Source organism: Camellia sinensis, chromosome 6 (assembly GCF_055761805.1).
Source record: "Camellia sinensis isolate YWXY chromosome 6, ASM5576180v1, whole genome shotgun sequence".
NCBI classification, from domain to species: Eukaryota; Viridiplantae; Streptophyta; class Magnoliopsida; order Ericales; family Theaceae; genus Camellia; species Camellia sinensis.
In genome coordinates, this window is record NC_138966.1 from 175,282,878 (window position 1) to 175,295,586 (window position 12,709).

At 35.9% G+C, this 12,709-nt stretch overlaps 2 protein-coding genes across 2 annotated transcripts; one reads left to right on the plus strand and one right to left on the minus strand.

The window, feature by feature from the left end:
• The first annotated feature begins 938 nt into the window (after positions 1-938).
• LOC114269140 (large ribosomal subunit protein eL14z) lies at positions 939-4,759 on the plus strand. The gene is made up of 5 exons (XM_028210395.2): positions 939-1,154; positions 1,264-1,365; positions 4,101-4,230; positions 4,323-4,435; positions 4,550-4,759. The coding sequence occupies exons 1-5, from the start codon at positions 1,152-1,154 to the stop codon at positions 4,604-4,606; spliced, it is 405 nt and encodes a 134-aa protein (XP_028066196.1). The 5' UTR covers positions 939-1,151; the 3' UTR covers positions 4,607-4,759.
• Positions 4,760-6,040: 1,281 nt separating this feature from the next.
• LOC114269137 (uncharacterized) lies at positions 6,041-12,670 on the minus strand. The gene is made up of 6 exons (XM_028210392.2): positions 12,506-12,670; positions 12,249-12,381; positions 7,936-9,547; positions 7,310-7,612; positions 6,502-6,761; positions 6,041-6,417 (listed from the first exon to the last, which is right to left on the minus strand). Exons 1-6 carry the CDS (start codon positions 12,558-12,560, stop codon positions 6,210-6,212), a joined length of 2,571 nt encoding a protein of 856 aa, XP_028066193.2. The 5' UTR covers positions 12,561-12,670; the 3' UTR covers positions 6,041-6,209.
• Positions 12,671-12,709: the final 39 nt, after the last annotated feature.

The following is a 12,709-nucleotide window of genomic DNA, read 5'->3' on the forward strand; positions in this document are numbered from 1 at the left end:
TTGAAACTGTTAAATGTTACAGTTTCAAAGCAAAAATCTATTAAGCATTTATCTTTATTAATCAAACTGAAAAACATGTTATGAAACTGTAAAATTTTACAATTTTATATCATGATTCATTTCAGCACTAAAAAAATTTGAAACTGCAAAATTTTACAGTTTTCACTGCGTGTAACTAAAACTCGAAAATAACTTGTTCAGAACTTGAAAATTTTCTCCATTAAAACAGAAAAAGAGAAGTGTATAGTAGAGAAAATGTTGAAAAAAATAAGAGATCGAAGGATAAAGGCGAATATAGAGAGATGATTGTACTCCGGCAACTATTTTTTGTTTAGATCTAACCAAATCTAATGTAGATCTACTCAGATTTGATGTAGATCTACATCAGATCTAAGTAGATCTACTCATCTTCTTCGTCGGAAATATATCTTCTTTACTGTCGGTGAGAGTGCAGTAAGGAGTCGGCAATCGGTGGTTGCCGGTAAATCCTAATCGATGGCAGTCGTTGATTGCCGGTGACTATATATCGAAAGAGAAAGAGAAGAAGCAAGATATGATCACCCGTCAACGATCGTCGGAAATCACAAAGAGCAAAAGAGGCAGAGAAGAAGAATAACATTATAGGATTTTTGGGTATAAATAAAAAGTTATGGGATTAAATAGATTACACGTTTTTCAAAAAAAATTTATTGATAATTTTTCCTAAAATAAATTTAACCATTTAAATAATTATTTAAATTTGGGCCTCACAAAAATCATATGGTGAATGATTATGGTTCTTCTAATATATGCTTGAACTTAAATCCTAAAGAGAAGTATACATATACATATTATAATTTTTATTATTTTTATTATTCTAATTTATTATGTATTTAATAATATAAAATTGACATTAATTAATAATTTATATATGACTAGGGTAGGCTAAAATCTTAGCCAAGCTTGATTTTATGGACTGGGCTGGGCTGTAATCGGGCCAATGATATTAGATCCAAACCCGACTCCGTACCAGAATCTGAAAATCACGAACTAACCCTAGATCGCACGGTCCAGAAGGCCCTATAAAATCATCTCAAAACCCTAGCTGACCTAATTCTTCACTCATCTCTCTCTACTACATCTCTCTGGTGTTCACGAAACCCTAGGGCAAAATGGTGAGTCTTTATCCGCGATCTATGTAGCTTTTGGTTGTTCTTGATCTTATTTGTTTGTGCTATTCAACTACGAATCTTAGGCTTTAATGAATTTGATTTATGTGTGTAGCCTTTCAAGCGTTACGTCGAGATCGGAAGGGTTGCTCTCGTGAACTACGGCAAGGACTATGGGAAGCTCGTCGTCATCGTCGATGTCCTCGATCAGAACCGAGTAATGTTTCTCTCTTATTTGTCCTTCGTGTTTGCTTTCTGAGAAAACTCGGGAAAATGGAAGAAATTTATTGGATCTCGTGTTTTTTAACTTGTGAAAACTCAATTATAGCAGTTTAAAGGTGGGTTGTTTTGGTATATTGTATCATTGGGCTGCGAAAGTAAACATTTTTATCATTAAGATTGAGTTCGTAAAATTTTCATAGGTCTGCCTAAGAAGATATAAGGTTTGGTAATGGTTTCATTGTTTCAGCTCAAGAGACGGTTTTGTTTCAATAATCTGGATGTGAGATACCCAGTTTTGACAAAACAAGTGACATTTTTACCATGTGAGTAACATTACAAGGAAAAAAAAAAAGACATTTTGACACTATAACATGCCAAATTATAGGTTTGCATTGTCATTTTGACAAAGACCGGTGTAATTGCTACATGTTATTATGTGAACCCTCCAATAGGGTTAGTTAAAGGTTACCCACTAAAGTGGGTCTTACAAGCAACCATAAGGTGGTTTAATTAAAGATGAGAGAGGTATGAGGCACATTCAAGCATTTCCATTGGAGATGTTATGTAGGGTGTTAGCGGAAGTGTTGGAGATGTTAAGTTGTGTGTAAGTATGTGTCAGTTAAAGTATGTTAAGAGCTCAAATGGACATGTAATGGCTTGCTAATAGCATATTTAGTGGAGTGGCTAATAATACAGGTGTTAAAGTGTCCACATAGGCAAAAGTGAGGCCCAATTTCAGGTGTTAAGTGCTAATTACCAAACACATGCACTGAGTGCTCCAATAGACTAACTAAAAAAAACTCACTAAACATTAGGTCCTATTGCAACTCATTGCAATGCTCATGTTTTTTTTTTTTTTTTTTAAATAAAAAAATAAAAAAAAGAGATATGGTTGATATGGCTAGCTAAAGTGCTAGGCACAGTTAGCAAATAAGGTAGCATTTGGTAACTTTGAGTTGTATTTTAGTAGATTCAATGGAACACAAGAAATTGCATCTTAGTTGATAACTGTGTAGTGTATGACAAGAGGTGCTTAGCAGCTCCAATGCAGATGCTCTAACTATGGCTGTGTGTCATGTGTCAAAATGCTGGCTAACTGTGGTGAGCAATTTAGCTGAACATGTTACACCATTATCTTTTCTTTTTTTAAAAAAAAGAAATTTAAAAAAGGGAGCATCATCGGGGCACTCATAGCATTTTGGCAATGGGTCCTACTTTTGCCCATGTGGACATCTTAACAATCTAGTTTTTAACATGCATCGAAGCTCATAAAAGCTCACCCACTAAATGATGACTCGATGCTAATATCTCTCTAAGAGCATCTCCATGGGCATGCTATAACAGCTGTCAAAGTTTAAATTGTAATTAGATCTCAAAAAATTTGCTCTAGTGGTCTGCCATCCCTTATGCCAAAAAAAGGCAATGCCAAACCTATCAACAAATATTGTGGGTGTTTGGGAAGTAAGTTTTTTTAGTTGTACGATATTATTGGAGAATTTTTTTTTTTGTGTTTGGGAAAATAGTTGGGTTTTTTTGTGGTTGGATGTGATGTTTGTGAGAGAAAAAGTAAAATGATTATGGGGTTTGATGTGATATTTTGTTTGGATTTGTTTTTTTTTGGTTTTGTAAAACATTTGTCTTGTAGTGAAAAAAATAAAAAAAAAAATCCGAAAACTAAGTTGCCAAACACCGCCATTGTATCCCCACCCTTATCATCTTCCTCAACTCAACAAAGACATATATCACAACCAAAAATAGAATTAGACATAAATAATAAAAAAAAGAAATCCCATTCAAAAAAAATAACCAAATGTTAAACTGCTTAAATTACAAAAATAAAATTACCAAAAAGAGGAAATGGTAGTTAAGATTACAATAGACTTTGGATTACAATATAAAATGACAATCACATTGGACCATATCAAATGACTACAGATTGTGTGAAAAGGGGAAATGATAGTTAAAGAATGGTCGTTTGAAAAAGAGGGAATATGTCATTTGCACCAATAGAGGAACATTGTCAAATTTTGTCATTTAGGGGTTGTTTGGGAACAACCTAAAATAGTATATGTATTATCTTTTTATCTTTTTTGGGTCACACTACCTTTCTACTTTTCTGTACATCTTTTCATAGAAAGTAAAATAGTTACTAAAATAGTCTATTCCCAAACAACCCCTTAAACATTGCAACATCTCAAATTATAGATTCGCATTGTGATTTTGGCAATAACCAGTGGAGTTGTTCTAACGTTTCCAATGCAAATGCTCTAATAGAGAATGAAGATGTTAAGGAAAGGTTAGTGGCAAAAACGTTTGTCAATTAGTGGGAGAAAGTTACTTTTGGTAACTTAGATGGATGCAATTATGGACTAATTCTCTTTTAGAACCACGGGAAGTTCTGTACTGTTTTCTTGGTTGTAGTAGATGTGTGAGGGAATTTAGTCCTAATTTTTAACTCAAGATAGATCTACAAGAGTGCATGACAATCTTTATCTTGTGTATAGTTGTAAAATGAGTAGATTTTTTGCTATCTAACATGTCATGGTTATGTATTCGGCATTCCATCATGATTTTCATTTCTATGCCTATTATTCTAGCGTTGACTCATGTATAATGACATCAATAACATCTTGGCTTCTCGTTGGATCCCCCCCATTCCCTCTTCCCACTTGAAACTTTTTCTCTTCCCTTGGAGAGGGTACTTAATAATTTTATATAATGTAATCGTAGGCTCTTGTGGATGCCCCTGACATGGTGAGATGCCAAATGAATTTTAAGAGGCTCTCTCTCACAGACATCACAATTGACATCAAAAGGGTCCCAAAGAAGAAGACACTGGTTGCAGCAATGGAGGCTGCAGGTGAAACACAAACTCGAAAAAAATTCTGAAGCTCCTTTGTTTGTTTAGTATTTAGAACATCTATCAGATTAACTGTATTTCTTTGGCGGCAGATGTTAAGAACAAGTGGGAGAATAGCTCCTGGGGCAGAAAGCTGATTGTGCAAAAAAGAAGGGCTGCTCTTAATGATTTTGACAGGTTCAAGCTCATGTTGGCAAAAATCAAGGTTAGTTGATCTGATAAAAATTCTTTCAAGAATTTGTATTGCTTTTTGTTTAGCCTATATACCCTTTTTACATTTTGAACTAGCTAATAAGACAAATAAAATTGAAATGTGCAGAGGGGTGGACTGATCAGGCAAGAGCTTGCAAAGCTTAAAAAGCAGAATGCATCCTGAGCATTATATTTGTAATGGAAAACCAATTTTGTTTTGAATTTTTGCAAGTTGTTCTGTTGGCTAGTTTACATCTGTTGCTTATTTGATCAGAATTTTGGCAAGTTGTACTTGTGTTCTATGACAGACTCCCCAATCAAATTTTTTTTTGGGAAAGATTTCTTGTTTGGTTTGTTTTGGTTTTTAATTTGTCCTTAATGGACTGCTTTACTACTAGGATGACACATTGCTGGGGATATACCACTTCATTCACATCCAACCACCTCCATGATCCCTCCCTCCCTCCCTCATCACTGCCAACACCTGGCAGCTTCCCTTACACACCTTCACAGAACCACCATCCCATTCCCTACAAGTTCCCTTGCCGCCCAAGGCCCCCAACACTGAGTGCCTCAGCCATCCTAAGCAACCTCCCTCTGTGACACCTAGTGCCCCTACCAATGAACCCTTCCACCACCCACTGCAACTTCTCTATCATCGTCCTGCCACTCCCTCCACCTTTGCCCTCTACCTCACATGCTCTACCGTGAAACTCCTCCATGTCAATATTTTGTTTTTGTTGATTAAATATCAATATATTTGTAAATAGAAGGCTTTATGATTATATCAGGATACAAGTATTATTATTAAATCGGTCCAAAACCTTGCTAATCGATCTATTTTGAATTGTAATTGTTTTATGGTATAAATGGTAAAAATATAATTTTAGTACACATGTATTTCATGTGGACTGTCTCTGGTTAACCACATGGGAATTAGCCATTGGAGTTCCACCTGGAGATTGGAGTTCCAGTTAATAGAATAGAATACAAGGTATTCAATGTTCATGAGGCAATGCCCTGACTCTCCGGGAGCCATTGATTCACATAGGGTCTGTTGTTTTGTAGCCCGCAACAAAGCAGATGGACAAGAGTTCATGTAACTGCCAGTATAGCACAATGACAACAGAGAATTCATATAGCCAACTCCATCCAACTCCATCTGATAGGATTAACTAGGGATTCAAGCAATAGCACATGGCCCCAAGCTGAGTTTTTCAACCAAACCCAATTAAGGCTTTTTTTTTTTTTTTGGTATAATTTTATTTACAGATTTTTTTAAGTTGAGGCATTAGTAAGTATGGGCAGGCCTTTGCTTGTTACCGTTATTAGTGATTCATACTGACATTATAGGTCAATAATAATATTTGGGAGTTTTAATTTAAGAACTTTAATAGAGATCTAATAGCGAGTCTCACATAGTGAGTCTCACATGATAATGATAATGTGATGTTTTGACTTGCTTTTTTCTTTTTCTTTTTCTTTTTGTTTTTATTTGACACCTCACTAGAGCTCTCATGTTAGAGCTCTAGTATTAAAACTCTTTATCGCTACCCGTTAGGTCAAAGGGCACACAAGGCAGAAAAGCCACCTTACAAGATTAAAACAAAAACAACAATTTTGCAAGGTTCTAACAGTAAAATTCCTAGAGCAAAATCAACATTACATTACACTAAAGAGTTGAGACTTATATGATGATATCCATGCATCTTCAAGTAGACAGGTCCAGCTGGGGCATACCCTCGCAAAGAATAAATCTACTTTGTGGGATCAATATGTGTAAAAGTTCACTCATTCATAATCATTCTATAGTATTCATTTGTCATGGAAGTTAACCCAACTTCAGGATAGAGCTTTTGCAATAATCTGTGAATCTGAGTTTTCAAACGCCTTCTTTCATCTGGGTGACTCCATAGAACATGGAGAACATCTGCAGGGAAGACCGGTGCTGGTTGAGCAATCCATTGGCTACCGTCCATTTGCAATCCATTTAATCTGAATATTGAAATACAAGCATATAAGTTATAAGTTTAATGCACAACGACAATGAAAAATCCTTCAAAACATGCATGTACTCACTCATTAAGAATCTTTAACATGTTTGGCCATTCGGCTATCTTGAAATGCACATCCACAACACCCCCGGTTCTCCAAGATACAGAGTTGACCTGCCCATAAGTCTCGCACATAGAGGGGATTTTCTTTTTCGGATGCTCCATGCCTAGGGTTGACATTCTCACCACTGTTGTTCTTGGTGCATCAATCCTGAAGATTAATAGCTTCTTGCCGGACACATTAATTGAATGCTTTTCAAGTGCCCTTTCTTTGGCTTCTTCTGTCTGTCAAGCAACATTTGCAGGCATAAATGACGAATAAAGATGTCCAAACTTTTCTCTCTACACATTCGAAAGTGTTCTTCAAGCAAATTCAAGCATGAATGATGATGATTTTATTGGACATCTATTTATTTTTTCGAAAAATCTACAGCATGTACCTCTAAAAAGATACACGTCATAAGAAAGTTACGAGTTTTTGCAATAACAGTTATGAATAATGAATTTATAATGTGTCTCCAAAGTTACAAATGACAAAATTATGACGCTGAGTGGTTTTTGTTATAACATTTTGTGAAGAGAACAGTTATGACATTTTATGGTTTACAATACGAAATTTAAGGAATTTTTTGGAAAAGTTACAAAGGGCAAGGGTGAATATTTTCCCCTGTAGTACCACTTCTTAGAGCATGTTACATACAACGTTTCTGTACCAGTTTCATGTACCGGAACGATCCACATTCTAGGTAACATTCTAGGTAACATAGTTTCAAGGAGACGGAGCCAAGTATCAAATATGACTATTTACAGCAAGTTGAGGAAAAAAAACTCACCTCGAATTCCATGTAAGTAGTAGAACTTGAAGAACCAAAGAAAAATCCAGATACATTGCTCCCACAGAAGGCAAGAGCTTTTTTAATCTCATGTGAGCTCATGTCAGGAGTCAACTCTTTGATCATCACTGTTCGCGTCGGATTCTTCACCAATGAGGCAGGAACATCAGGATCACCAATCAAGTCAGGAATTAAAGTTCTATTAGGCATGTTCTCAGTGGAACAAGTTGCTTCAACAACAACAGTTTTATTCTTAACAATCAGATCAGATTTTTCAAGAGCTTTCTGCATCCCTTCCTTCGTCTGCAAAAGAACAAAGGTTAGAAACATTGAGTGAATAACCGAATTCCCATAATAATGCAAAGAGATCCATGATTCATAAATCTATAGCCTATTCAATTGAATTAATGAAAAATATGTGTTTTTCATCCCACCCATGTAGCATGGGTATATTAATGACCCTTCTTCCCTTATAATCTCTTGTAAATTATCATTCCTTAAAATTTTCCCCACCACCATGAATGTGTCAAAATTTTCCCCGCCACTATGAATGTGAACTTTGACAACCAGTTAGTCAATAATCAAAGAGAACTAAATTCTTGAACTTAAAGTAAATCAATATGGACCTTAAAGTAAATGCAAGCAATTTTCAATGAGCTTCTTGTAGGATGAAATTTAATCTTCGTAATGCACCCACAATCCTTGAATATTGAACCTATATCACTCTTTTCAGCATCTTTATGCAAGAACCTCACTAATACTTTGTTTTGATCAGACCCTTTTGCAGCCAAAAATTCATTTTGAGTCTTGTTTAAGTCATCTTTGCTCATTGGACATAAAACCTGTGGGCTTGGTTTTGACTTCATGCAATCAAAGGATGCAATATCTGCATCACTTCCTTCCCCATCCTCGCTCCTAGAATTTGTACTAAATACTTCGAAGCGAGCCCCTGTTCTTGAATCACCCTCACTTTTGCTGAAGTTGTTGGTCTCCAAATGAATATCGTGGCCATTCAATGAAGTCTTTCTTTCCTTATTGTCAGACCTTTGCAAATTAGCCTCAGGTTGCATCCCTCTAATCACACTTTTGTTGCTGGTTTGATCAGTCTGATTGGACATAATATTGCCATGAGATCTCATATTTCGTTGCTCTCTAGGTAGGTCCTTGATGCAGTCAATTAAACTCATTATATGAGAACTTGTTTCCTTACCCTTTCCTGTTGGGTCATTTGAATATTCAGAACTATTGGGTGCCACAATGTCGTTCTTTTCACCAGTCATCTCGCCTGTTGCTCGGTCATTCATTGCCCTTATGAAAAGGTCCGCTAACCTGGAAATCTTTTGGGTGCCAGAAAATGATGGCTTACTTCCCATTTCAGAGCCTGAATTTGGTCTAAAGCCAGAAGTCATCATTTCAGTTTCAGGTTGATGGTTTCGGTGTCTAGTAGTGGCCGATTCATTCAAATTAACATGCGATGTTACTTTGTTTGAGACTGCTCTTTGTGGTTTCATAAGCCCATTCTCTGACTCTACCATCTTTGAACTGTCTGAAGTGTTATTTGATCGAACCAGGTCCTCAGAAGAGTTTTCACTGACAATATGAGATGTTGAAATACATTTCTCATCATCATGAGAAACCACTTCAGCTTCAGGTAACCGAGCTGTACATGCAGGTTCAGCAACCTTGATACAATCTGGAGAATTATGCATCTTAATAACCTTGAAAACTACTAGATTGCCAGAGTCTGCAGAACATTCCTCTGATATGTGAGATGTTGAATCGGTAGTTTTGTTCTCGTTATCGTCCGAATCCACTGAGGATTTCGATGATCGAGCTATACTTACAGGTCCACTAAGTTCAATACTATCAGTATTATCTGTATTACTGCATGCTTGAACAATCTCAGAAGCTGTTGCATTCATCATATTCGTAGATGACATACAGGACATTGCAGTTGATGAAATGTTGTCCTGATTAAATTTAGAACTCATCAGTGTATTTTTGGCCTCATCAAGTTCTCTAAGATTTTTATTATTATGAGTTGTAATAACCTCCGAAACTGTTGCATCAACTGTAGAATCTGATGCATCATGGGTAGCATGATTCTGAAGTAGAGGATTTCGCGACATCTTTTCCTTTAGGTTGGAAAGAATGTCTTTCAGTGTGTACCATGATCCTCCCACTTTGTTCTGGACTTGTGTTGCTTTAGGGAAGGTCCCTGGATGTGTTTCCATATATCTGTAAATTCAAAAAACACAATATAAAGGGTTCAGAGAGCATATACTTAAAAACAATTGGTTTCAGATATGGCTCCAGTTGCAACTATGAGAAATGTTGCAAACACCCATCTGGGCGCTTTCTCACCCACAAGAACACACAGCCATGCAGATAGTCAATACTTGTATACAAACACCTCAACTGACCTTTTAAACAGTTGAACCAACTGAATGCTGAGATATCAAGAGGAGAGGCATTCATGATGCCTCTTGTGAAAGTTTGCAAATGGGAAAATCATGCTAAATACTGATCAATTGCAAAGTGAAAGATCACTAAAGCTGGGTAGCATAGACATAAAATGAGGCATGGACACACAACACAACAAAGATACATAGATACGAACATAAAACAAAAAAAGCTTATCAAAGGGGGAAAAAATGTGAAAACAAGAAAATGAAAAATGAAAAAAACGACATGAACAAGCCAAGAATGTTGAGATACAAATATCATACTTATTTTGTTTTATTCATAGTGACATTAACCTTATATCAACTTTATAAAAAAAATATTTACCTTGTATTAAATTGTGTATACTGCATTGTGTGTCCATTCATTTTCAAGATCATTAGAAATGGCCATGATTTTGTGTCAGCCAAGTGTTTAATGCTGTATTTTGTACCAAGAAAAATAAAATAAAATTGGAGAGATGGAGAAATGGGAGGGGTAGAGGAAGTATTCCTAGGGAATGGAAGGTGATTTATGTTCTTTATGTTGGGTTGAATTGACGGAGCAGAGGAGGAAGGAAAGCATTAAGCAACTTCACAATTAAGCCTTCACATAATAAGGAATAATCAAATTTTTAAGAAAAAGTGTAAAAATGCTGTTGAGAGAATGTGAGAGTTCTTCCCCTCCTATCTTCCACCCATTTTTTGGGCAGACGACAATTGTGTACCTGAAGGATGTATTCTCCACTACCTTTCCAATCCCTTCTCCCATCCTCCCCAACTAAAACGAAAAATCCCATCATCCCTCCCCTCTGCTTCTTGCCATTCTTCCTATGTACCAAACACTGGCTAAGACAATGAAACTTAATTTCAAATAATGGACTCATCCAACAAGTGTTGGGCGCATTTCTCAAGGAATCCAATATTTTGACTGACAATGCTCCTCTATGGAAGTAACCCTGTTGACTGAATCAAACCAATTAGATCAATAGCAAAGCAATTGAAAACCATACTTATATAGTGATTTGAGTTTTAAATGCATTGATGTGCGAGCGACAATAAGACAAAATCCCATCCCAAACAATTCAAAAGTAATTAGTTATTTGTATAGTGGCATTCCAGTATTCTTACAAATTAGGGTTATTTATTTCATTATATATATATATTTAAATCCTTCTTAGTTAAGGTTTCTATGTTCTTTAGATTCTAGTTTGGTGAGAGTTTCCTATTTTTTTAAGATTTTTACTTTAAGTTGTTGGTTATGAGTCTATTCTTAAGCTACAATCCAACCTGTTACTTGTTTAGAAACTGCCTATTTTGCAGGAGTTGGTATCCATTATGGTTTCTATGCTACAACTTTAAGAAAGTTTCTTCTCATCTGTAGAGTTCATTAAATATATACATAATGGGCCCCTTGCAATAACAGGAAACTAGAGTTGAAATCTTCCAGGCCACCACTTTTTCCTTGCAGTCAAGCCCTAAAATACAAAAATACCTGCATCATACACATTTTAAGAAAATGGTATTCCATTCTAATATGCTACATTAGTAATCCAATTTTTTTTCCCCTATTTCTTCCCCCAATGTCATACATTTTAAGAGGTAAAATAAATAATTCTAACATATTAATCTAAAAGCCAATGGATAGTTTGGCAGGAGTAGATTGCAAAAGGGACAAAGCACGGAAATAGACTTGGTTGTCCATTTTTACATGATTTACTCTAATGAATAATGCTTGGGACCCCCTTTTGGGGTCACCCCCTCACCCCCCTTTGCCACGTGGCAGGGGGTGATTGGAGGAGCAGGAAAAAAAAGAAAAAGAAAAAGAAAAGGTAACCAATGAGAGAGAGAGGGGGTCAAAGGGGGTGGGTGGAAAAGGGGGATGAATCATTACTCTTACTCTAATATAAGAAAGAAAATTCTAAATGTAGATAGATAACTCAAGTATTTCAATAACCGTCTAATTAATAATCAATTTTAGAAAGAACTAAAAGTACCTCAACATGTATTAAATTAACTATGTGGTCAACATAGCCCCACCCATATCATAGAGTATAATGGGTACAGAGTTTTAGTTCACGTTCCATATGCCAAAACAATCCTACTTCCAGAAAAGATTGCATCACTTTTTAGAGCTAACAAAATATATACAAACATGTCGAACATATATCTAAGTTGGATCCTGGAAAACAGAACGCATTTTTCAAAAATATAATATATATATATATATATATATATATTCAAGGTATTTAAGAGCATATTACAAGAAGTGATCAATAGAGAAATGACAAATTCCTTTATATGGATTCAAATTAAAACACCCACTACTTATTTTTCAGCAAATTCAATTTTCTTATCATTTAGGCTGTGTTTGGATCTTATATTCCTGAACAAATCCACGATCCAAACACAACCTTAAACTTGAAGCAATTGATAAAAACACAAACCTAACTAAATTCAATAGAGATTATGGTCAAGGGTTTTGAAAAGAAACTCACTCCTTCACGAATGATTCAACAGCGACAGTCTTCTGTTCCTTGGCCGCACTGGGTTTCTTGGACTGCGATGACTTCTGGGCATCGCCATTATTGGAAGAGGTGGAGCAAAACCACCTTGTTGGGCTGACAAGTCCTACAAATAGAATCAAAACCCACTGTAATTCGAAACACAAAAAGAGGTGGTTTTTCAAAAACAACACCAACATTTGGGTGTGGTGCGGAAACAAATGATTGTTTTGTGTGAGATTGGGGTTTACCTACTCTTTGCAAATGAAGTCCTGATTTTGCTTGAAGGAGGCGAGAGACTGCCATTCTCTCTCTCTCTCTCTCTCTGTGTGTGTGTGACAGTCGTGACTGGTGGGAGCAGAGAGAGGAAGAAGAGGGTTTTAGGGAGGTTTAGGGGAAAATGGTTGTTATTGCTTAGTGTACTTTTTTATTGGTTTTTTATTTGTTTATTTATT

Excerpts from the sequence above, each read along its gene's own strand:
- LOC114269140 (XM_028210395.2), top strand. Across the intron at positions 1,366-4,100 it reads ATGTCCTCGATCAGAACCGA|GCTCTTGTGGATGCCCCTGA; the intron begins GTAATGTTTCTC and ends ATGTAATCGTAG. Across the intron at positions 4,436-4,549 it reads TCATGTTGGCAAAAATCAAG|AGGGGTGGACTGATCAGGCA; the intron begins GTTAGTTGATCT and ends TGAAATGTGCAG.
- LOC114269137 (XM_028210392.2), bottom strand. The coding sequence starts at position 12,560 with ATGGCAGTCTCTCGCCTCCTTCAAGCAAAATCAGGACTTCATTTGCAA. Across the intron at positions 12,382-12,505 it reads ACTTCATTTGCAAAGAGTAG|GACTTGTCAGCCCAACAAGG; the intron begins GTAAACCCCAAT and ends TTCTATTTGTAG. Across the intron at positions 9,548-12,248 it reads GTTGAATCATTCGTGAAGGA|ATATATGGAAACACATCCAG; the intron begins GTGAGTTTCTTT and ends TTGAATTTACAG.